This window comes from Cynocephalus volans, chromosome 16 (genome assembly GCF_027409185.1).
Source record: "Cynocephalus volans isolate mCynVol1 chromosome 16, mCynVol1.pri, whole genome shotgun sequence".
Taxonomy (NCBI): domain Eukaryota; kingdom Metazoa; phylum Chordata; class Mammalia; order Dermoptera; family Cynocephalidae; genus Cynocephalus; species Cynocephalus volans.
In genome coordinates, this window is record NC_084475.1 from 25,143,725 (window position 1) to 25,170,079 (window position 26,355).

The following is a 26,355-nucleotide window of genomic DNA, read 5'->3' on the forward strand; positions in this document are numbered from 1 at the left end:
TTTAGGTATAATATCCAAGAACCCATTGCTTAACTCAGAGTCACAAAGATTTATGCCTATTTGTTCTTGTAACAGTTTTTAGCTCTTACATGTAGGTCTATGATTCATTTTGAGTTAAATTTGTGTATGGTGCCATTCCTTTACTGTCATTTTAGTGGGGTAATATGCATGTGTTCAGACTATCATCTGCCTTGTCTGAAATGCACATAATCAAGTCTTATAAATATTTCTCAAACACTGGAAAAGATGTAATCTTTTCATGCCTTTTGTTCAGAAAAGAACCCAGCAGGTTAACTGTCTCAAGTTTCCCCTCTGTTTCATTAAAACAAATTTCAAAGCATTAACTTCGCTTTGATCCACTGTGATTTTCATTTACTTGCACTCCCTACTTATCTCAGTATGTTCTTGCTTTCTAAATATTACAAATCAATCATACAAATATCATAGCTGTTTTCATTTTTTTTTTTTTCTGTATCATGAAGTAAACTTATTTCAGGAAAAAGACTTTCCTCCTCATACCTTTTATGTTTTTCCTCTTTTTTCTCTTCTTTTGTGATAGAGAACATGTCATAAAGGTCCAGGTGATTTTATTCTATTTATTCACTTGAGATTTTAACTTGTTAAATCTCCTTTAATGTCATCTACATGTTTTGAGGGACAGCTTTTACAACTTGACCCTGACAGCCAGTTTTAGCAAGCTACCTGGATACAGCATCAGCATTTAGGCATGTTGGAGGGCCCACCACTAATCCTGTGTCCAGTGGCCTGGTGCTAATAGTTATTTCAATGTGGACTGGGAAATGGAAGACGGAGCTGAAGTAAGTACAGGTCCCCATCCCCATCAACCTGTTATATCAATGTGGAGCAGTTAAGGACATACCACCATCAACTCAGATCCTACTGGTTTAGATGCTGACTGAGAGGCTAGTCTAATAGAGGGGCAGGTCACTGATCCTTTGTGTATTCCATGATTCAATATGCAGACTGACCTTGGACCCAAGGCTGGCTGGAGGTGAAGGTGACAGGTACAAAGCTGTCTTCAAGTCTGGGGCAAGCCAGCTTCATTTTTAGATGCTGTTGTTGAAAATATGTATAGATAGCTCTAAAAGAATAGTTCCTGGTCCTTCTACTCCTGTCACAATCATTTCTGTTCAAAAGTTGAAATTCAGGCAAATTTCTTAATAAAACCACTTCTTTTGCTCATAAAACCCAAATACTCCAGGAAAAATTTTTGTAAAAGTTCCCAAGTCCTTAAAATTTTAAAAATAAACAAACCTTCAATACACCAAATCTTCTTTTATAGGAACCCTGCAAACCCTTAACTCTGGGTATTAGTGGCAGGTAGATGGATTTCAAGAAGTCTATTTTTTGGAAGTCTATTTTTCCAAATTACCAATGTTCACTATTAAAGTGTAAAATGTACAATTTATTTAAACACCCATTAAAGTTAATTTTAGAGGTTGCCAGGGTTGGGAGGAGAGGAAATGGGGAGTTATTGCTTAATGATTACAGAATTTATTTGGGGTAATAAAAAAGTTTGGGAAATAGTGGTGATGGTTGTACAACATTGTGAATGTCATTAATATCACTTAAAAAAAATTAAAATGGTAAATTTTATGTTCTGTATATTTTACCATAATAAAAAAAAAGTTAATAATGAATCATACTTGACAGAACATTGAACATTTTACTTCAAAATTACAATAGATTTTAGTGATGGTCATTTGATAAGCTGTAATAAGCAAAATACACTGAAAATAAGAGTTTTCTTTTGGCTTCTAACTTGACAATGGTATGATTTATTTCTTAGAGGAAAAAAATCCTAGTTTTTATGGCTTGTAACAGAATCAAATAGCATATTAAACAGAATACCTGGCTAGATCTCAACTTCTTATTTTCCAGGTGGCTCTTCTCCTGTAACAGGGCCTCCTTCTTAGAAATTACAGCCTCCCGTCTCTTTAAGTCTTCCTCCAGCTCCTCTAATTCTTGGCGTTGGTTCAGAACTTTCTCCACTTCTTCATCTAACCATTTCTTTTGCTCATCCAATTTCTACATTAAAATTCCAAAATAAATTATCATTTGTTTTTCCTTCTGCCATAAAAATTATATGGTAATAATATAATTTCAGATTGGCTGAAACCTCTTAAATGAACATTTAATAATGATCAGTGAGAGTAAGTCATGCTCCTGTCTGAAACCCTGAGAAGTGGTTCTAGTTAACATGTTGCTGTGTTGTTTTTTAAGGAATTTAAAATTTAATCCTCAAATATGTTAGAGTCTAGGGCTTTTGGCCTGACAAAGAAAGGGCTGACAATTTTCTTTACCTGTTTTAAGAACATGTTGGGTATCTTTTTCTCTGTTGCAGAGGTGCATACCTCCATCAAAGCAGTTACACTGGTGGTTGCTCTACTAGTCTGTCTCCCTGACTTGAGCTCCTCGATTGACTGCAAGGGCTGTACTTTTCACCTCTCTATCCTCAATGTGTGGTATATTGTGTAGCCCACAGCTGGCATTCAATAAAATGTTAAATGAATGAGTGAATGAATGCCTGATTAATTCAATGAATGCTTAATTAATTCAATTAATTCATCGATGAAGTGAATAAATGAATACGGATAGTAGAAGACATAGATGAGGGAGCATGGAAGGAAACCCAATCTGCACTGTAGCTTGTCAACTTCAAATAATTATAAAATAAACAGTGCTAGAAAGATCTCCAATCTTAGTACTCTCTTGAATTAAGGATACCCAGAAACAAGTACAAACATAAGTATCGATGAAATATGACTGTCCAAGATGAACTCTACCAAGTGAACATAATGAAGCAAGGTCACCTAATAACAAATAAACATGAAAACAAATCAGTATAGTACTATTTTCCACTCCTTCATGAATCTGATAAGAAAGTGTTCCTAGAAATCTATATTAAGACAATGAAATAGTAAATACGCATAAGAAAAAGAACAAAGTGGCCAAGGCAAAGGAGATACAGAGTTCTTCAATTTTCTATCCAGACCTAGATAGTGTGATCTTAAAAGTACTATCACATCCAAATAACACTGCAGCCTAAAACAATAGCTCTGCAATGATTGAGAACAAGACAAGCAACTATAGAAATACCTTAGAAACTCCAATGGGCGACCCTATGAAGTCTAGCAATTAACTTAAACATATCCTACAAACATTCCTCTACCATAAGTGGGATTTGAAAGATGAATAAGAGATCCGTTATAAGTTCCATTCCAAAAGTAGAAAAACCCCCAAAATTATGACTGTTGATGACATTTCTGGTTGGGAAGGATGTGGGGGAGAATATCCTAAAGTCACTATTAAAACATATAAAACTTAGGAAGAGAATAAAATTTTCAAAATTAAGGTGGATGTATTTGCATTTTGAGTGCAGTATTTTAAGTACAGTATTCTTCTTAAATGAAATTAAAATTTTCAATTTCTTTGAACTTCAAAATTAGTTTATGGATTATGACTATTTTTTAAATGTGGCAGTAAAATAATAGCTCTTTAAAATATTACATGTAGTACGTGTACAGTTTGGTTCTGTTTGAATGTAGAACTCTGATTTTTAGAAATATACCTGTCTCCTCAGGAGCAGACCAGTCTTTACATGGGAATAAATACAATCTAGTGAACATGGATTTCATGTTTACATTCCACAACATTCAAATAAACCCATTTCTACTGAAATAAGAATACAGCACATTTCTGGACAAGAAAATAATTTTTTAAGAACAAAAGTTCCAGAAGAAATATTAGAAATTTTGTACTTGTGAAGCAAACAGTCTAAAATTTGAAGAGTCCACCACTTTTTACCTCCATTTAGACAATCATCAAATCAAAGAGAAACCAAAAAACACTAAACAGAATCGACAAACCTGGAGTTGGTTTATACTTCCAAATGAACCTTGTCTCCCTTTCAAGTTAAAGGCATCAATGTCCTCAGTTTTCAATTTTAGACCTTCTTCCTGTTCTGTTTTTAACTGTAATTCCTATAGAAAAAGAAATTGAAAACACCTTATTGCTTTTACTACCTGACCAATACGCAGATAATCATTTTCTTAACATTTACTTTCTTGGTTGCAAAAAGACAGAAAATGAGTAGATGAAGTTTGGGGCTATTTGAGAATAAAATAATGCTAGCCTCTTGCTGATGCAATAAAATCTAACTGCAAAAATCAGGGTTTACTAACAAAACTGAGCATATTTTTCATTCTTTGCATATGTTACAAATTAGAATAATGGATAAGAGTCTGAAATTTATAAATGTGCTTTTGTCTTCTCCCTTTTTGAGCTCATTACCTTCACAATCCATCCAAGACACCCATCTGCCATAGGTATGTGAGGGTACTTCAAAAAGTTCGTGGAAAGATAATACAGATCTTTTCATGAACTTTTTGAAGTACCTTCACATTAGAACTTATTACAGGAGAAATGCAAATAGAAAAGTAATATTCAGTTTCTGGTGTTCAAAAATGGGAGTTTGCAGCATGAGAATAGCCTTGCAAGACAGATCATGGTCCTGTGAAGAGTATTTTCCAAATTCCATTAGTTTTCATCCACATCTTAAGGGTCAAGTCAAGAGACCCAATGCTCACGGTGCTCTGTCAGGGTTTAGAGAAGATGCTGCTGTCTACCACTAAAGCATACCAAGAATCAGGAAGGGGAGGCCATGAATCAAAGTGGGCCCGTCCACATGATATTTGATACTGGTCCATGATGAATAAGTACAGAAACTGAAAGTGTTTAGATACTTTTATAGCAATTTAACAGAATAATTCTATGTCTGTTGACTCTAATAATTCAAAAATGGACTTCTATTTGTATATTTTCATTTTTCTACTAATTCATGTTTTAGAAAAGTACTGGGTTATGATAAATTCATAATACAATGAAAACTGTACCTTCTCCACAGGTAATTTCAGAAGCACTGATAGAAAGGAAGTAAAAGGAAAGCCTAAGACCTTCCAGCCCTGGGAATGGCAGTGAAGAGAAAAGAGACAGTAAGAAAGACTTGTATCCCAACTGCCCTCTCTGAGTTTTGGCCCTGAAAGGGGGTGATAAGTAAAGTTATCAGTGAGGGCAGAGGGGCTCTAACCCATTTGGGAGAGAGAATGCAGACTGCAGTGCAGAGGCCCTAGACCCACGTGGGACTGCCCAGCATCGCTGGAAAAGTAGGGAGGTACAATTAGGAAAGAGACCAATTGGACTCCTTGGTCTCATGTGGCATATGTCCTGCATTGAAAGCCAATGTAGGTCAGTCACTGTAGGAAACTGGCCCCAAAACTGAGGATAACGACAGGCCACCAGGCTAGCAAGCTAGATGGTAGACCTAGCAGCCTCAACAAGGGTTTATGATGCCAGTGGGAGATGAGATGAAGTGAAAGTGCCTCCATGCTCTGAACCAGAAGCAAGACCAGACTACGAGTTATTCCAGCCAAGGACTTCACCATTGAGGGCCAGCAGGTTAGGCAGGGTAATGTGGACAAGGGAGAGCAGATTCCAACCAGTCGTATCCTTCAACTCCATGGGATGCAATAAAAGAAAGCTACACAATGAAAAAACCACAATACACTGAATGCCATCTTAGGGAGAGAAGCACAGGGGAGAACAGGCTAAGAGACTGAGCATTCTTATTCAAGAGACCTGAGAATTATTTGAAGGAGATATTTAAATTTTCGGAATAAGGTGAACAGATGGAACATTTGGTTAGTTTGCACCATATCTCTGGCAATGATCATGACATGGATGGTGGGGGAGGAGAGCACTCACAAAGAAGACAGGTCTGCTAGAACTAAATTAAGAAATTTTCTATACTCATCTGAGTTGTATTATGAATAAATTTGGACCCTATTATATTTATCAACGGCTAATTATTCACATGCTTCCCTAGCTCTAGTTCATAGTTATAATTTAGCCCCTGTTGTAGTCCCAGGAACTTCAGTATGCTGAATTAAAGCCATCTTAAATAAAGGAAACTTATGCTTTGAGTTGAGTTTCGACTATTCCTATCTGTCCACATATACTTTAACAGTATATAAAGTATAAAATCTACTTCATATACTTTATAAAAAGTTTACTTAGTAGGAGTAGGTCTAATTCCCTCTTCCATATGTTGCTCCAGACATTATTGCCTTTTTCTTATACTGTAATCCCTGTTATATTAAAATAACTCTGTACCATGCACTGTACAGGCTTTTTATATCTATTTAATTATCCCATTTAATCCTCACAGTAATCCTATGAGACAGGGACTATTTTATAGATGAGGAAATGAGTGCTTAGAGAAGTAAAAAGTCCAAAATCGCACCACCACCCACAATATCTTTTCTTTAAAGCCTATTCATGAACCTAAGTTAAGAACTGCTGTTCAGGAGCTGACCTGTTAGCTCAGTTGATTAGAGCACAGTACTATTATAACATCAAGATCAAGGATTCAGATCCCTGAACAGCACGCACGCACGCACACACACACACACACACACTGCTGTTATAAGAAGAACCTATGCAGAAATCTTAGTATTCTCTGAAAATGGTTTAGTAAAGTAGAAAACAGAAAAACGGGAGTGTCAGAAAGTTCGCTCCAACAAGATGGCAATATGTCCTTTAAGACCATGAGGTTTTCTGTTTTTGTGTGAAGTAGTGGAAATGTAGTATATCTTTGGGGCAGTCTGTTCCTTTTTCTGGAGTTCCGGCTATCCCCAATAAATGGATCATTTCACTAGAATTAGAGATACGGCTAAAAGGAACAAAATTGCCCTAGATAAGGATGTAAAAAGTTTAAGTCACAGGCAGGTTACATTTCAGCAGACGAGGCACTCTTCAAACAAGAGAGATTTTTCTTTTCCCTAAGCCTGGATTTAGAGCTATGTCCTGCTGGTTTCGGCCATGGCCTATAGGAGATGTGGAGCTGAAAACCAAAGACCACGAGGCTGACAGGCAGGCCTGATCCTCACACCGGAGGAAGGACTATAACAAAGAGACTACGTTGTTGGCAGTAGAGATGAAAATTGGACAGATTCGAGTTATTTGAAAGATATACTCTGTGCAATAATCAGCTACAATGTATATCGACAAAATAAAATTAAAAAAAAAAAAAGAAAGAAAAAAAAAAAAGAAAGATATACTCTGTAAGACTTTGTGGTTCATTGGATATTGAAAGACAAGGAAGAAAGCAGAGTAAATGACTTCTAAATTTCTGGCTTATCCAACTGAATGGATTAATATGTTATCTAAGGCATATTAGGGAACTACATTTTCTCCCCATGAAAGTAGCAGAGAGAGGGAAGAGCAGGGATATAAGTAAAAAAGATCATGAATTCATCTATAAGACAACTGAGTGAAGATGCTGATGGTTGGATATATGAATCTGAAGCTCAAAGGATGAATCTGGGATTAAGGATTAAATTTAGGAGTTGTCAGAGTTTAACTGCAGCCATGGAAAGAGATCAGGTCACATGGGACAGAATATAGAAGAGGGCATAGGCCAAAGCCGTGAGGAACTCCCCTTGTTAAAGGACTGGTAGAGTAGGATGAGCTAGCAAAGACAAAGAACAAGCAATCAGAAAGAGAGGAAAAAACGAAGAGAGTATGATGTCACAAAGGCAAAGGACAAATATTTCAGGATGGAGTGGTGAACTGTGCTGTATGCAACTGAATGTTAACATGAGGATTTCAGTGACAAAGCACCAGTGAGCTGTGAAGTGAGTGGTAGAGCCAGAAGCCAGAAGCTTGAATGCAAAGGAAACAAAAAATACAGTCAACATTTCCAAGAAATTTGGTTATGAAGGGGTGATGAGAGAAAGAGAATAGTTGGAGGGAAAAGTAAAGTTGAAAGAGGATAATTTTAGGATAAAAAAAAAATCAAAGATATTTAAAGACAGAATCCAGGAGAAAAGGAAAAGTTGAAAATATAGGAGAAAAAAGAATTAAGTAAGGCATATTCATGCTTAGCATAGCAGTGTCTGAATATAAATACTCAAAAAATGTTAACTAGTACTATAACAATAATTATTACCATTATTATTAAGAATAAGTATCCAAGGAAATTAAGAAAGCAATTCTATTTACAATAGCATCTAAAAGAATAAAATATTTGGGAATAAAATTAACCAAGGAGGTAAAAGCCTAGTACACTGAAAATTATAAGACATTGCTGAAAGATAATTAAATAAGACATCCCATGCTCATAGATAAGAAGACAATAGTATTGAAATTTCAATACTCCTCAGAGCAATCTAGAAATTCAACACAATCCCTATCAAAATTCCAATGGCCTTTTTTGCAGAAATGGAAAAGCTGATGCTAAAATTCACATGGAATTGCAAGGACTTTGAATAGCTAACAAGATCTTGAAAAAAATAGAGCAAAGTTGGAAGATTCACTTCCTGATTTCAAAATTTACTACAAAGCTACAGCAATCAAAATAGTGTGGTACTGGCATAAGGACAGCCATATACACCAATGGAATAGTATTGAAAGTTTAGAAACCATGCATCTATAGCCAACTGAGTTTTTAAAAATAAAAACTGCACATATGTAAGGTATACAAAATGATGTTTTATGTACATATACACAGTGAAATGATTACTACAGTCAAGCTAATTAATATATCCATCTCCTCACAGTTACCATTTTGTTTTGTGATAAGAGTACCTGAAATCTACTATCTTAGCAAATATCCAGTATACATTATTATTAACTATAGTCATCATGCTGTACATTAGATCTTTAGACTTATTCATCCTATAAAACTACAACTTTGTATCCTTTGATCAATATCTCCCTACTTCCCCTACCAGCATCTCCCCCCATTTTCCCTGCCCACTGAGTTTTGACAAGAGTGCCAAGTCCATTCAATGGGGAAAGAACAGTCTCTTCAACAAATGGAATTCCACATGCAGAAGAATGAAGCTGGACCCCTATTTCACACCATATACAAAAACTGACACAAAAATGGACCAACAACCTAAGTATAAGAGCTAAAACTATAAAACTATTAGAAGAAAACCTAGGGATCAATCTTCATGACTCTGGATTTGGCAGTGAATAAGCAACAAAAGAAAAAATAGGTAAGTTGAATTTCCTCAATTAAAAACTTTTATGCATCAAAAGATATTATCAAAGTTTAAAGACAACCTACATGATGGGAAAAATATTTGGAAATCATGTATCAGATAGGGTTTAATGTCCAGAGTACATAAAGAACTCCTACAACTCAACAACAAAGACAACCCAATTAAAAGGTGGACAAACAATCTGAAGACATTTCTCCAAAGAAGACATGTAAATGACCAATAAACATGTAAATGACCAATAAGCACATGAAAAGATGCTCAATATCATTAGTCATTAGGGAAGTACAAATCAAAACCACAATGACATACCACTTCATACCTACCTGAATGGCTATAATAAAAAAGAAAATAAATAGTGTTGACAAAAATGTGGAGAAGTTAAAATATTCGTGCATTGCTGGTAGGAATGTAAAATGGTGCTGCCACTATGGAAAACGGTATTTCCTCAAGAAGCTAAATATAGTTACCACATGGCCCAGAAATTCCACTCCTAGGTACATCCCCAAAGGAATTGAAAGCAGGGATCCAAACTGTTACTTGTATGCCAACATTCATCACAGGATTATTCACGATAGGCAAAAGGTGGAAACATTCAACATGTCCATCAATGGGTGAACAGATAAACACCAATGTAGTATATTCAAACAATGGAATTGTGTAGAATATTATTCAGGCATAAAATAAAATGGAGTTCTGATACATGCTACAACATGATGAATGAACCCTGAAAACATTATGCTAAGTGAATTAAGCCAGACACAGAAGGACAAATATTGTATGATTTCGCTTATTATCAAATATCTCGAACAAGCAAATTCATAGAAACTGAAAGTAGGTTAGAGGAGCTGGGGAAGGGTAGAATGAGGAGTTATTGCTTAATGGTTAGTTACAAAGAGTTTCTGTTTGGGGTGATGAAAAAGTTTTGGAAATAGTGGTAATAACTGTACAACATTATCAATGTAATTTACACCACTGAATTGTACATTTAAAAATAGTGAAAATGGTAAATTTTATGTTAAATTTTATGTTACAAGTTTACTACAACTTTTAAAAATTAATAATGTACTATACCAAAATCCATTGAATTGTACATTTTAAATGGATGAATTATATGGCATGTGAATAAATAAAAGAATGAGTTAACTTGGCTTAAATAATCTTTAAGTTCTCTTCTATCATTAAATTCTGAGACTTTTTTTTAAAGTTTGAAAACAGTTCATATCCAGTATTTTAAATTTAGGAACTCTAAGGGATGCTGATAATGGGGGAGGCCCTGCAAGTGTTGGGAAGGGGTTATATGAGAAATCTCTACAGTTTCCTCTCAATTTTGCTGTGAACCTAAAACTCCGAAAAAAGTAAAGTCTTAAATTTAAAAAATTCAGGAAATCTCCAATTATGTTCCAAGTTTTGGGTTCAGCTAAACACTTCAACAGCACAAAGCCTGGCACATAGTTCTAGGTAAGTATTAGTTATTATGATCATTATCATCCTCTTTTTCAAAAAAGCCCTGTAAGACAAGTAAGTATTAGTAAGGCCATTTTAGATAAGAATAAACAGACTCAGAGAGGACGAGTGATTTTCTCAATAAACCTCTCAGCCAGGAACTGAGTGAGCTGGGATCTGAAGCCACGCTAGCCTGGCTCCACAGCCCAGGCTGACACCACTAGTTTGTCCCCAGCCCGATCTATCCTATAGAATTGCAGGCATACAAATCCAATCACGCTTCTGCTCACTATGAATGAAATTATACCATTTTACCTGGTACCTTTTTCCACACAGATACATGGACAATACACCTCAAAGCAGTGTGAAAATGAGAAATCCTGTTCAAATGATAGACATTCAGAAAGTCAGCTTTATAACTTTATGCTTTTGGCAGCCTCTAGTAAAGTTAAGATCCGACTAAATTTCTATCACTGTACCTTCTTTTGTGAAGTCAAAGCCTTTGAGACAATACTCAGAATTCAATAAATAGGTTTTACTATGTAGATAAACAAAGCTTTAAAGTGAATAAGGGACAGCAGTGAAGGGCAGGTCAGGGACAGATACTTCACAAGCCAAGTGAATCAACACCTTGGCTTTGTTAGCTCTGAGCCGTTTAACATTTCGTATTATACTTAGCAGGAAGGTATGATAATATTACTTTGATTTTTTGCTGATCCCGCTTAATTTCTGTATCCAGTTGTTTACTTTTTTCGTTTTCTTCCTGAAGTCTTTTTTGCAGCTGTACCTTTTGATATTTCATGTGATCTACGTTCTGCCCTAGTTCATTAGCACGTTTCTCATTTTGGATAGACAGTGATGCCAATTTCTTACTATCCTGTTGATTCTTCTGTAGGACCTGAGATCATATAGAATATTTTAGAATGAAAAACTGCATCTGCATCTCTCATATTCCTCAACTAAACTTAATCTTTTCATTCAATGATAAAGGCAGGCATTTTCTCTAGATTTTCATTTATTTTTGATATGCTCACAAACAATTGCTTACTTTTCTACAATTCTAATTTTGCAATTGAGGAAACCATAATAATTTTCATCAGATATGTAAACATATAAAGAATGATGAGACTTTCTGATGCTGACAAACTAACAGAACAAAATAGATCTCTGCTTTTTTATTAGTATTTTAATTTTTAAAATATTATATATACATGATAACAATTAAAACAGTACAAAACTAAATTTATATTTAAAAAGACACTTTCTTATCCCAAACCCTAAATCTACCTGTCCTGCTCCCTGACACAAAATTACCAATTTCTTAAATATTCTTCCAGAGATAGTTTATGCATATGCATGCAAATAACTTCATATATATATACTATATAGACTACTCTCCACTTCCCTTTTTTTCTACTTATCTTAGAAGTCTTTTCATATAGATTTGTTCTTTCTATGTGACTGCATAGTATTCCACTGTCTCTTGTTTTCATATACAGCTGAAGCCTAAATCACTAATCCCTGACTTAAAATGATCAGAACTAACACCATTTTCTCTGAGAGTGACCAGCCATTATGATTACTATTTTAACATTTATCTTAAGTAAAGCTTCTCCTCATCTAACTAAAATTATCTATCGATATAGCATTAAAAATTTGCTAACATTTTCAGTGTTTACACTACTCAACACAAGCAGGTTTTGTCTGACTAAACTAAGAATTCAGAGACATTGCAGCTTAGAGCAATATTACTCAAAGTACGGTCTATGGACCATTACTAGACTGTTGCTGTCAGTCTATACCAATAAGCAGACTATAGTAGTAGATTCAGTTGACATCGTTTTTGTATAAGACTTCTTTGATGAAGGAAGCTGTGTGCTGACTGACCTTTATCTCATCACTGAACAGGAACAATCTGCAGATGGACTACTTCAGGTACGAATGGCCTGAAAACTACATGCCTTTGCAGTTTCCCATACCTGGATTTTTTTTTTTCTTTTTTTTTTTTAAAGATGACTGGTAAGGGGATCTTAACCCTTGGCTTGGTGTTATCAGCACCACGCTCAGCCAGTGAGCAAACCGGCCATCCCTTTATGGGATCCGAACCCATGGCCTTGGTGTTATTGGCACCGCACTCTCTTGAGTGAGCCACGGGCCGGCCCCCCCATACCTGGATTTGGACACTGGCTTTGCCACTTACCACTGATAATAATTGCAATATAGCAAAAATTATAATACTAGTATTTTAGTGCCTTTTTAATATAACATTGAAAATATCAACGTACATCCTGATAATCTTACTTAAAGGTGAGATACAGTTGCCATCGTCTTTTGTATTTATTCCACAGATGCTCAAAAGTGTACCTTTGTTAGCATTAAACTATTAATGCAGCACACAGCTCTCTACATATATCTAAAGACATTTTTAAAAAATACAGATTTTAGATTTTTAGAATTTAAAAAATTTTTAGAGTTTTAAAAATTTAAATAACTACATTGTACCAATAAAAATACTAGTATTTCAATATTTTTAAGAGGCATGATATGTTTGAGTACTGAAACTGGTACTGTCATCACCATTACATGACTCTGAACGAGTTATTTTACCTTCCTAAGCCTTAGTTTCCCCATTTGTAAAACAGACAAAAACACCCACTTCATTCAAGGATTGAATAATGATTACATATATAACATCTGGTATGTCTATGGCACTGTGTGGACGCTCAGTAAATCGGAACTGTGTCTTCCTCATCATCCGGCATTATCCTCATCCCCATCAGCAGTGTATGGTTATGTCAAAGGCACAGAAATTTCTAAAATTACGTGTCTTCTTTCAATCCTCTGCTGTATCATTTGTTTGTTTTGAGGTTAAGTTCTGTACCTTTCTTTTCCTTTCCTTATCAGTACCATCAGCAGGAAAGGATATACAGCAGGAAATATGGAAAACAAAAAGGCATGAAAATTCACAAACCCTATTAATAATCTTTAATGTTTTACTCCCTACCATTTTAGTTGTGTGATATATAGAAAATAAAATCTTTACTAAATCCATAAAGAAGGCTTAAAGTATAAATATACAGGATAAACAGATATAATAACCTCCTTAGAAAAACAATAATTCTGGTTACTACTTATTAATGTTGAGTATAAGAATTGCAATCACAACTAAAGCTAGGACATAAACCTATGAAATTATAAAATTTCATAAAAACACAAAAGAAAAATTTTGATTGTTTTATTCTACTAGTGTTTTGTTAAAATGAGTACTTTGTTAGATATCATAGCCCTGATTTAAAGGGTCAAGAAGTGAAGAGGAATTGATCCCAAGACTCTCGGAGGTGAATTCCTAAGTGGAAATAAGTATTCTGAAGGAAGATGGAAAGTGTGACATAATACAACCACCATGTCCTCCTTTAAGCAGTTCAAACACTCAAGTCATATTATTTTAACTTGTTGTTGCCTGAGAGGCTACTTAGGTAGCAACTTTTAGTGGAGATATCCAGATGTTTGAGGTGGCATTAGAAACCCTAGGAGGAGGGACTTTTTGGACCTCTGCATCCCCACTTAGAACAGGACTTGATACACCAGAGATATGTAGTAAACATTTATCCTGTTGGAAGAAAATAACCATGGCACAGTTTCAATAATAATAATAATAATAATAATAATAATAATAATAATAATACTCTAAATCAACTACAACTCATCCTCACCTACAATGGAAACAATATGAATATGTTTCTACAATATGAAAGCAACAGATTATGAGATGAAAAGAACCAGAGAAGACATTCTAGAAGGTTCATTATGATCAGACTAACAAAGCAAAGCACCTGGAAATGGCTTCTTCGTTACACAAATTCTCTCTGCAGTATTTCTCATAGAATTTTTAACTGTAGCTACTTCTCTGAAGTTATAGCTAAATCCAATCATTAGGAAATCAAAGTTATTAACGTTTCTTCAGAGTTCAGAGAACTGTCTGAAATAGTTCCTGTTTGTTTAGTGTCCACAAAGTGCCATGTTCATACCAGATGTTTCACATATATTATTTAACTGTTATTTAACACTCTGTCCTTCAGAAAAGGTCACTATTTCTGTGGTTATCTTTATTTTTTACCATGTGGTTTTTGACACTAAGATTAAAATAATGTACTTCTTGAATCTAGAAAAATTCTAACCAGGCTGGCTGGTTGGTTCAGTGGATTCGAGTACAGCCTTATAACCCCCAAGGTCATGGTTTTGGATCCCCATACTGGCCAGCCACCAAAAAAAGAAAAAAAAAAAAAAGGAAAATTCTAGCTAGATTGTAAAATATATAAAGCAACAAGCACACTGGAAAAGTTGCCGTCAGTTTCTATTCATGGTAAAAACTGATTCCCACTTCTTTCCTAACTCAGGATGAGAATCCTAAAAACCAGGAAGAGTTAAATAACTTTTCTCAATTACATTTTTAAAATTACCTGGACTCGCAGCTTTGCAGCATCCATCTTTTTACGGAACTCTTTCTGTAATTTTACCTTCATAGAAAGATCAGAAAGATCTTTGTTTTCCAGTTCCTGTAGCTGCTTTTGTGTTTCAGTTAGTTCCACTTTCGCCTGTTCTGCTTCATGCTCTAGTTTTGTCACTTTCAGAGAATACCGTTTGCTTACGGACTTGGCATCGTTACCTTCACCATAAAAATAATAGTAATAAGAATTATAAATTAAGTAAATAAAAAACATTAAAACATGTAAAACATAAAAATGCTCTACTCTAAAAATCCAGCTGGGCAGTGTTACTATTTAAGACATAGCATTAAAGACCCAGCTGTCCCCACCTATCCCCATCAAAGACAACTTGCCACCAAGCCTCTTGATGATTAGTTCCTTAATGATTGTTCCCATCTGATGCCATTAATCTTCTCATTGGTTCATCTTTTGTGTTTTAGGGTGACATTTCTGATCCTCTGAATGTGCAGTTGAGCTTTGCTGACATCAACCTCTAGTTAAGAAATTTATTTGGAGCAACTCTGTCCTCTTACTTAGTCCACTTTGGTTTCCTGCCTCCCATAATTTGTCTCCTTGAATTCTTTTCTTTTTAATTAGTATAAAAAATTTTGATTATATATAAAGAAATAATAAAATGAACCCCCATCACCCAGATTCTAGAGTTATCAAGATTTTGTCACAGTTATTTCAACAGTTCTTGTTTTACTTTACTTAAATATTACAAAGCAATCCCAGATGTCATGTCATCTCACCTACACATACTTCAATAAACACACATACAAAATATGGACATAACCAAAAAGTCATTATCACACCTAACGATATTAATACCCACCAGTCCATATTCAGACTTCTCCAATTGTCTCAAAATGTCTTTTACAATTGGTTTATTATAATCAGGATCCAAACAAGGTCCACAATACATCTGATTGCTACATCTCTTAAGAACTGACCCCCTCCCTTTTCATTACATTGAACTCATTAAAGATTAATTCTTTTAAAATGATTTTCTTATCAATATTTAGAACATAGAGAAAAACAGAATATAGATATTTCTATATCTTTTCATTCTAAGCCCAGCTACTTAGACCCTAAAAGCTTGGTTTTGATTTGCTCTGAACAGGCAACTGTCTCTGAACTAGACTGGCAAACTTGTGGCAGTAGGAAATAGGAGTCTAGAGCTGACAGGATGAATAATTGCCAGGCACAGTTTATGACACTGTTATAGTTTGTTATAATGCTATACAGAAAATGTTGTAATTTTTAAAATAAAAATGAGTTATTGAACTAAATGCACTGCAAATGTCTTCTGGCTCTAAAACTCTATGATTATTTGACTAAGTTTAAAATATGACTACTATATTTTAATGACTCTTGGATTATTTATCAATTGCTCAGCACACCAATATTTTATGTCACTAAAAAAAAAATACAGTGCCAATTACAGTGTGATAAAACGCTAAGCTGCCATTATTTGAAAGATGCATCCAAATTTGGGGTATATTAAAATGTGAAAAAAATGTGTATTGGAAATGATGAAATACAGTACAGTCCTGTTATTATTGTTGGCTGAAGGAGCTGCTATTTGGGAGGTCTTTAATGAGAGGACTTTGAAAAGTAAGCATACACTGACCCTTCTGCTAGTCACCATCTCTTAGGTTCTTTAGGAAAGCTCCAAACTGCCCTTGGTTCTAATGAGTAAGAGGACCTTCTCTGTGTAAGCTCCGGTATCCTCTATTTTAAATCAACCAGGATGGGTATACTAGGCTACAAAAGCACACTTGTTTAGTGAGACCTGTGGAAAGAGAAGCTCTTTGAAAGAGAATCATTTATTCCAGGGGGTAAATTTCCTCAACTTCCACAGGCAGTACACTGAAATCTTGGGAACAGAAAAGCCATTTAAATCCCTAGATCAGCTCCTAGATACTCCTAAGAGGGGTCGACTGGCATTTGACCCTGCCTGTGACAAAGGAGCATGGTGAAACTCAATTAAACATCCGAGTTAACTGGAGCTGGGATGATGCACAGAACATACATCATAGGAACAAGGAAGGAAAAAGCTTTGGGAAAGGAGCTAAGAAGAGGTTGAGGAGGAGGACAAACAGCCAGAAACTAAGCTTGCAGGAAAGAGGAGTGAAGTGGGAAGGCAGCTTTCTTCTTGCTGGCAGTGGATTTGGGACACACCATGATTTATGTAGTTTGAGTGTGATTATAGCCTTGGGCTTGAAGAAAAGGAAGGTAATATTTCCTTCAGTTCCCCTACATGAGACCAGAGAGTTGTTTTTCACTGGAGTTGGGGAAAAGAATTGCTCTATTCCTTCAAATCTTTACTGAATTTCAAAGCAGTCAAGGCTGATACTTTCAGTATAGTGGGGGGAGGGGGAGAACAAAAAAGCCTGATGTAAGGGAAGCCTAATCTAGCTGAGGATCAGGAGAGGATGGTGTACATACCCCCAACGTGGCAGAATTTAAGACATAAGAGTGAAAAGCTTGGCTCACCTAAGAGAACTGCTCTCAAGAATAAATCCTTATATCTTTAGAGAAATAAAAATCATCTACATCTAAAATATAAAGTGGATTATTTTCCATGCAGCAGAAGACCTCCCTTAATCTTCGTTTTTGGTCCTCTTTGCTAAGAGCTATTGATAAGGTCATAATACTGCAGTTCAGAAGAAAGAAGCAGAGCTAAGTAATCAAGAAAATGCCTCCACTTAAAACAGATGTAGAGCAGTAAATAGAAGCTATAGAACGGTTTAGGAATTGTGTAACAAGGGAGTTTAACAAACTATCTGCAGTGTTGGAGGAAGGATAGGCAGAGGCACTAGACAAGGATGCCCACTCTCACCACTCCTATTCAACATAGTGTTGGAAGTACTAGCCAGAGCAATCAGAGAAGAGAAGGAAATAAAGGGCATCCAGATTGGAAAAGATGAAGTCAAACTGTCCCTGTTTGCAGATGACATGATCCTATATATCGAACAGCCTAAAACCTCTACAAAAAAACTGTTGGAATTGATAAATGATTTCAGCACAGTAGCAGGATACAAAATCAACACACAAAAATCAGTAGCATTTCTTTTCTCCAATAGTGAACATGCAGAAGGAGAAATCAAGAAAGCCTGCCCATTTACAATAGCCACCAAAAAAATAAAATACTTAGGAATTGAGTTAACCAAGGAGGTGAAAAATCTCTATAATGAGAACTACAAACCACTGCTGAGAGAAATTAGAGAGGATACAAGAAGATGGAAAGATATCCCATGCTCTTGGATTGGAAGAATCAACATAGTGAAAATGTCCATACTACCCAAAGTGATATACAAATTCAATGCAATCCCCATCAAAATTCCAAAGACATTTTTCTCAGAAATGGAAAAAACTATTCAGACATTTATATGGAACAATAAAAGACCACGAATAGCCAAAGCAATGCTCAGCAAAAAAAATAAAGCTGGAGGCATAACACTACCTGACTTTAAGCTATACTACAAAGCTATAATAACCAAAACAGTATGGTACTGGCATAAAAACAGACACACTGACCAATGGAATAGAATAGAGAATCCAGAAATCAACCCTCACACTTACTGCCATCTGATCTTTGACAAAGGCACCAAGCCTATTCACTGGGGAAGGGACTGCCTCTTCAGCAAGTGGTGCTGGGATAACTGGATATCGTTATGCAGGAGAATGAAACTAGATCCATACCTCTCACCATATACTAAAATCAACTCAAAATGGATTAAGGATTTAAATATACACCCTGAGACAATAAAACTTCTTAAAGAAAACATAGGAGAAACACTTCAGGAAATAGGACTGGGCACAGACTTCATGAATACGACCCCAAAAGCACGGGCAACCAAAGGAAAAATAAACAAATGGGATTATATCAAACTAAAAAGCTTCTGCACAGCAAAAGAAACAATTAAAAGAGTCAAAAGACAACCAACAGAGTGGGAGAAAATATTTGCAAAATATACATCTGACAAAGGATTAATATCCAGAATATATAAGGAACTCAAACAACTTTACAAGAAGAAAACAAGCAACCCAATTAAAAAATGGGCAAAAGAGCTAAGTAGGCATTTCTCTAAGGAAGATATACAAATGGCCAACAGACATATGAAAAAATGCTCAACATCACTCAGCATCCGGGAAATGCAAATCAAAACCACATTGAGATACCATCTAACCCCAGTTAGGATGGCTAAAATCCAAAAGACTATGAACGATAAATGCTGGCGAGGCTGCGGAGAAAAAGGAACTCTCATACATTGTTGGTGGGACTGCAAAATGGTGCAGCCTCTATGGAAAATGGTATGGAGGTTCCTTAAACAATTGCAAATAGATCTACCATACGACCCAGCCATCCCATTGTTGGGAATATACCCAGAGGAATGGAAATCATCAAGTCGAAGGTATACCTGTTCCCCAATGTTCATCGCAGCACTCTTTACAATAGCCAAGAGTTGGAACCAGCCCAAATGCCCATCATCAGATGAGTGGATACGGAAAATGTGGTACATCTACACAATGGAATACTACTCAGCTATAAAAACGAATGAAATACTGCCATTTGCAACAACATGGATGGACCTCGAGAGAATTATATTAAGTGAAACAAGTCAGGCACAGAAAGAGAAATACCACATGTTCTCACTTATTGGTGGGAGCTAAAAATTAATATATAAATTCACACACACACATACACACAAACCGGGGGGGGGGGGGAAGAAGATATAACAACCACAATTATTTGAAGTTGATACGACAAGCAAACAGAAAGGACATGGTTGGGGGGGAGGGGGGGAGGGAGAAGGGAGGGAGGTTTTGGTGATGGGGAGCATTAATCAGCTACAATGTATATCGACAAAATAAAATTAAAAAAAAAAAAATAATAAAATAAAATAAAATAAAATGAAAATCAAAAAAAAAAAAAAAAAAAAAAAAAAAGGATAGGCAGAGAGCTCGAAATTTATCACTATCACAGAGCTGAGAGAGTTCATAGAGAGAAGACACAAGCTGGATTGTCCACAAAATCAAATTACTGAAGTAAATGCAAAACAAGAGAAAGTCTCACAGAATGCAGAGAAAAAGGGAAAAGAAATCAAGATAAGAAAAGAGAAAAAGAGGGCCGACCCCGTGGCGCACTTGGGAGAGTGCGGCGCTGGGAGCGCTGCAGCGCTCCCGCCGCGGGTTCGGATCCTATATAGGGATGGCCGGTGTGCTTGGTGCGGTCGGTCACAAAAAAAAAAAAAGAGAGAAAAAGAGAGACCTACAGGGCTGGTCCAGGAGATACAATCTACGCATAATAGGAATACCTGAAACAGAGGACAGAGCAAATGGAGCTGAAACAATAATTAAGGAGCTAACTGAGGAAAAATTTCCAAAGTTGAACACACTAGATCTACAAATGGAAAAAGCACACAGGGTACCTTTAAAATTCAATGAAAAGAAAGCAACACCTATACATATTCAGGTGATATTTTTAAATTTCAAGGATAAAGAAAAAATTCTACAGGTATCCAAGCAGAGAGAGCAAGTTACCTATAAAGGGGCAAAAGTCAGGCTGACTTCAGATTTTTCTCTTGCAACTCTAAATGCCAGAAGACAATGGAACAATATCTACAGAGTTTTTAAGGGAAAATAATTTTGAGCCAAGAATTATGTACCCTGCCAAGTTATCATTTCTGTACAAGGGCAACTGGAAGACATTCTCAAATATGCAGATTAAGAGAGTATGTCAACCAAGAACCTTCCCTGAAAAGTTTGCTGAATGATTTACTGCAGCAAACACAGAACACGAACTGAAGTAACTCAAGAGTAGGGAGGCAGTTGTGTGAAAGATTTAATGTTGTTTTTCAGTTAGCCTGGAATTGCAAACTTGCCATGAGACATGTACTGTCCAGATCCCAGGAAACCAAAGAAGATATCGATAAAGCTATACAGGTTCCACCCTGAAGCCCATCAAAATCCAGCAGGACCCTAAGATAACATCAAGGATGGGAATAGAAACCAGATGGATCCTTGGTGAGACCTTGTGTCCGGCTCCTACTCAGAGCCCTCACAGCTCACACCCCCTCCCTCCTTTTCACTTCCCACATTCCGTTCCCTCAACCCCCTCTTTACAAACCCTCAGTAAGTCTGAGTTTTTGAGATGGTTTTAGTCTGGCCATTCTCCTTCATGTTTACTGGAGAGATGGACTTACCCAACATCTCTCCTCAGGTCACTGGTGTTCCTGAGTAAAAGCTGACTTCCCATTCCACCAAAAATAAAAATAAATACAATAAAATATAAAGTGTATAATTAATGTTAAAATGAATTCCAAAAAATGAAGACTAATAATTTAAACTAATTAATTATTAAAATGAGTTAGAAAAATATCTCAGAGATATTCCTAGATGCCTAGTATAATATTTCTTAAAAAATGGCCAGGGGACTTGCAATCAAGACGGTGGAATAGATGGTCCCCAGCGTCACCCTCTCCTACAATCAACCTATTTACAACTATTAAAAAGCAATGACTGCCAAGCTGGGGCTGCTAGAGCTCAGGGTAAGAGGAGGAGAGACCAACGGAGTTCATGAAGGCAGGAGAAGCCATGATGAGAGAAAGAAAGGAGCACTCTGACCATTCAAGGCCCAACCATTTCAAGGTTGGCCCTGATGAACACACGGAGCAAAAGTTAGCAAAAGCCGCAGCTGTGCACTTTGTGTGAAGGTGCTTGGAGGTGGCAGGGGAGAAGAGGGCCTCTGTGGCCCCAGGCCAGCAAGACCATTAACAGGGTTCCTGTGGACCCACATAGGAGTGACAGGCCACAGACAACTGAAAAAAGCAGCCACTCAGGGGCCAGTCATTGCAAGGGACCGGCACATGACCGGTCCCATCGGAAGTGTTTGGAGTGTGGGTGGTGGGGGAGATGGGCCACCAGGGAAACATTGGGACACGGCAAGGACAGCTGATCTGCCCTCCAATCAGCACAGGACTAGTCAGTGGAGACTGGTCAGGAATACAGAACAGCAGGGGGTGCAGTTTGCTAAAAAGACTCAGAGCCAGACCAGAGTTTCCACACAACCAAGGTGTACAAAACCACACAAAACCTGGAAGTGCTTACAAGGTCAACCATTAAAACCTGAGCTGCACAAAAAGCTTTCTCCAGAGAATCAGCAGCAAAGCAGCCATGTAGCTCAATTACAGGGCTCAAGTGCTGCTCCCCACAGGAAGTTCCCCCATTTCAGAAGTAAACAAAGAACAACAAATTAGCTCCAGTGCAGAGTTTAAGTGGTTGGAATAGCGAATAATCCAACACAGAAGTGAAAGGAAAAACAAAAACCCCACAGATCAGAGACAAAGTTCTAATATTAACCAGCAAAGTTCTAACAACACCAATGAACACCCGTAAAACCTAGGACTGGAAGGCCCCCAGGCTCCTAAGCTGGTGTGATGGGGGGCCAAGGGCCTCAGCCAGGCACCCCCAACATCTGCATCCAGCCCAGCAATGACAACCAAGCTGTGACCAGAAGCACCCCAGGCTGCCGGGGTGGTGGAGGGCTGAGGTCCTCAGCCATGCCCCCCGACATCCACATCCAGCCCAGCCATCATCGAGCCACCACCAGAAACCCCCTGAGCTCCCCTGCCAGAATGAGGGGGGTGTGCCACAGGTCTCAACCATGCCCCCCCGCCTTCAACCCTCTCCCCCTCTGTTTTTCCTTCTTCCCCTTCTCCCAACAGCTCCACAACAGCATCTTAGGACATATGATAATAATAACAATAATGATAATAACAATAAAATTAAAATAAAACGAATCATGGACTTAAGAAAAAAAAGACCAAAAAACCGCATTAAGGGAACAGAGTTTCAATTCCAACACAGAGTTCATACTGTATGAAATCTCAACATAATAAAGTTCTTTTGATAACTAAGCGTCACATAATAGCTCTAAAACATACCTTGTTATACTAGATTCAAGCGACCATAGATAGTCTTGAGCTTCAAAAGCTAAAGTAAATGTCACTACATCAGAAAAAATTTTGGAAGCTTTTCGTTCTCATATAAGCTGATTTACGGAATACTATTACCTGTTTTTATTAATTCTTTGATCAAATCTTCCTTCATCTTGATGTTAATTGTAAGTGCTCTTATTTTTTGTTTAGCTTCAGTAAGTGTACATTCTGAATTCTTTAATTTTTGCAAATTCAACTCTTGACTCCCCTGGAGACATTCAATTTTTAAATCTTTAAAATAAAAGAAAATCAAGAAATAAAACTATCTGCTTCAATAGAAGTAGAGTTAAAAAAGAAAAACAGACACAAAAGAAATTTAAAGGTAGCAGAGGAAGAGATAAAAAAGAAGAGAAGACAAGAAAAAAATATAGCGATTGGGATTTTAGCTTTCTAGCTCACAGTAAGAATTTCCATTTTTAAAAATTAAAATATATATATATATGCTTCAGTCATAGTTTTGGACAGACAGTTTTACATTCCCTTTAACCTGAGTCATTTGATAGGTGTAAAATCTCATGGTGGGTAGAGGGATGACTTTTTTTTCCTATTAACTTTTAATTTTATTGTAATCAGAGAATGTAGCCTACTATGCTACTCAGTGTGATCCAGCACCGTTTGCTTCTGTCCTGCACCAGAATGTAAATCAAATATGTCACTAAAGCACACTACTTTAGATCCACTGGTTTTTGTTTTCACAGCAAGACTTTCTCAATGAAGGCACCAGTGTACTCATTTACATTCTGGCACAATTTTCTTCCCTGGTTGCAGACCAGTCACAAAAGGCTCAAGAATGGCTACTTGAGTAGCACTCATCTTTACTATTTCCCCATTTTGAGATTTAGTTTTACTTATAGTCAATTTTTGGTAAATATTACATGCATAGGCTCTTTAAAAGATGCTCTCTATTTTCATGTATAGCACTTACCATGTTATTTATATTCTAATATACACTTGCCTTTTGTGGGTTGACCACTCACTGGCCAAGAGAGATGAGTTAAAGTATCCTACTAGACTATAGTTTTTGCAACATAAATGTTTTTGATATTGTTACTTGATGCATAAAATTTTCATCAATTGTGTACTAAAACATCACAAGCACCCAGTAGACTACAGATGGTCCACAACTTAACAATGATTCTACTTAATTTTTGAACTTCACAATGTTGCAAAAGCGATACACATTCAGTAGAAACCATACTTGAAGTTTTGATCTTTTCCCAGGCTATCAATATATGGTATAATACTCTCTCTCTCCATGCTGGGCAGCAGCAGCAAGCCACACCTCCCAATAGGTCACACTGTCATAAGTGTTCTGAACACGTTTCCAAAATAGGCCAGGATAGGCGAGGTTACGCCATTATGCTCAGTAGGTTTGGGTATATTAAATGCATTTTTGATAATGTTATTTCCAACTTGATATTTTCAACTTACGTGTTTTTCGGGAGGTAACCTCATTCTAAGTCGAGGAGCATCTGTAATTGGGCTCTAATGCCAACTACATCACTAACATTAGGCATGAGAGCCAGTGAAGCAGAGAGTAAGCACCTAGTACATTACTTATGATGTATTTTAAAGTAATCAAGAGTACAAAGCATATAAACCCCGGTCTGAATATTCAAATCCCTCTTCTGAGAGCATTAGCCTGTATCTGTAGCCAGAACTGATTAGTAGAAAATCTTTTTTTTTTATTAAGGAGTAAAGAGAGTGAAAAATTAGAAGCAGAACAGAGAACATAAAACTCTACCACCTAGAAAAGCATTCCTACCAAGTTCTGGTCTTTGAGAAATCCCAGATGTTTCTTAAACTAAGAAAAAAGAAGTTTCCTATAACCATTAGACCCAAATTATTTGAGAATGTTTATGTACCTTCATTCCCCAACCTTGACTTTTGTGTTTCATCCTGAGTATCATTCAATCTGACCGAAGAACAAACAGAGTCTGGCTTTTCCCATGAGTGACTTCCACATCTTAAAAAAACAAGATCAGGATCAAAGGTAACTTGTTTGTTAGCGTTTTCTAATCTGCCCTCAAATTAGTTTCTCCGAAAAATGACAATAATATAAAAAACTATTATATAAAATAAACAGAATTTTACTAATATTCCTCAAAATAAAAGGATGCCCCTCATGTTGGATCCAGTGGAAACTTCATCACTTGCTGCCACTGTGGCAGCAGAATCAGGAAATCCAAAAAATTCCCTCTGAAAATTAGAATCTAACAACTATAAAGCCTCTGAAAGCAAAGTCATTTTCCATTGTAAGACTGATGAATTTGCATTCAAATACTATTTTCATAAAACATTAGTTAACAGTACATTTAGCAAAAACTACCTACTCTTACGTTAAATGGAAAAGATACACTTTAATGAAGAAAACCTATATTTTCTATATTTACTGCATCACATAATTATGTTTATGAAATCAGTCTATATTTAATGTACCTAATTACAGACTTCTCTCGGCCCTCTGATTCCTCATCTTCACTGTCATCAGAAAACTGGTGGTGAAGGACTTGATCTTGCTCTTCTAAATGCCTCACCAGCATCTGGCTCCGCGTTCGAAAGCCAGCGAGTATTGCATCCGGAGAGCACGCAGGAGGACTCGTGTACACCTTGCAAGTGATTCCCCACCCAACAACAAAAAAAGTGACTTTTAAAAAGTCTATTTTTATCCCATTGCTTAAAATGTTTTTAAGAGATTATTTGACAGGTACTCTTAAAATAGTCAATCACTAAAAATATGTGCCCTTTCCCCCCCCAAAAAAGTCAAAATTAATTTCACAGTGGGCCCCACAGACACATATTTCTTTCAGAATCTACACAGCTCTTCTAGAAAGCTCTTCCATCTTCATTTATAGCTTCATGGAAAATAGTATTCAAAAAGGAAACCAGAGAGGCATGGAAAACATCCCAGCTCAAGCACTCCCCAGTAAACATGCCCACTCTCCAGTCTTCCCACTTCAGAACACCTGGACAATTGTGGTGTTGCTGCTAAAGGTCCTCATCCCCCTCCAATCCAAATCCCATCACCAGAAAAAATCCAGAGCCACTGCCACCCCCTTCTACCAGGACAAAATATTCCCACTTTGGATATAGGAATATATTTACTAATACTTTACATGTGGTGGTTAGCTATAGCTGAGTTACTGCTCTAAGTGATACATTTAACATGTTATAGATATATGCATGCTAAAATATAGAAAGTTCCCAGGATAAATTTTTATGGGCTATCCTGGGAACTTTCTATATTATAGTATACTTCTATTGGAAATACACTTTAAGTTCTCAAAAAATGACCTTGGAAAACAACAACAATGAATTAGAAATTGCCTT

At 36.6% G+C, this 26,355-nt stretch overlaps 2 protein-coding genes across 13 annotated transcripts in view; one reads left to right on the top strand and one right to left on the bottom strand.

Moving 5' to 3' along the window:
- Nucleotides 1-26,355, top strand: part of LOC134364357 (proline-rich protein 2-like) — a 109,567-nt gene that overhangs the window by 41,612 nt on the left and 41,600 nt on the right. The window lies entirely within an intron of this gene.
- KIF27 (kinesin family member 27) overlaps nt 1-26,355 on the bottom strand; it is an 87,957-nt gene that overhangs the window by 27,640 nt on the left and 33,962 nt on the right. For 7 of the 9 annotated variants that reach the window (XM_063080242.1, XM_063080244.1, XM_063080241.1 and 4 more), the window contains 7 exons: nt 25,465-25,634; nt 24,891-24,991; nt 23,101-23,256; nt 14,993-15,198; nt 11,233-11,430; nt 3,891-4,004; nt 1,873-2,049 (listed from right to left, as the gene is read on the bottom strand). In XM_063080242.1, the coding sequence (XP_062936312.1) occupies nt 1,873-2,049; nt 3,891-4,004; nt 11,233-11,430; nt 14,993-15,198; nt 23,101-23,256; nt 24,891-24,991; nt 25,465-25,634 (1,122 nt within the window). The remainder of the gene's footprint in view (nt 1-1,872; nt 2,050-3,890; nt 4,005-11,232; nt 11,431-14,992; nt 15,199-23,100; nt 23,257-24,890; nt 24,992-25,464; nt 25,635-26,355) is intronic. The other 2 variants (XM_063080243.1, XM_063080249.1) reach the window with 2 other exon arrangements.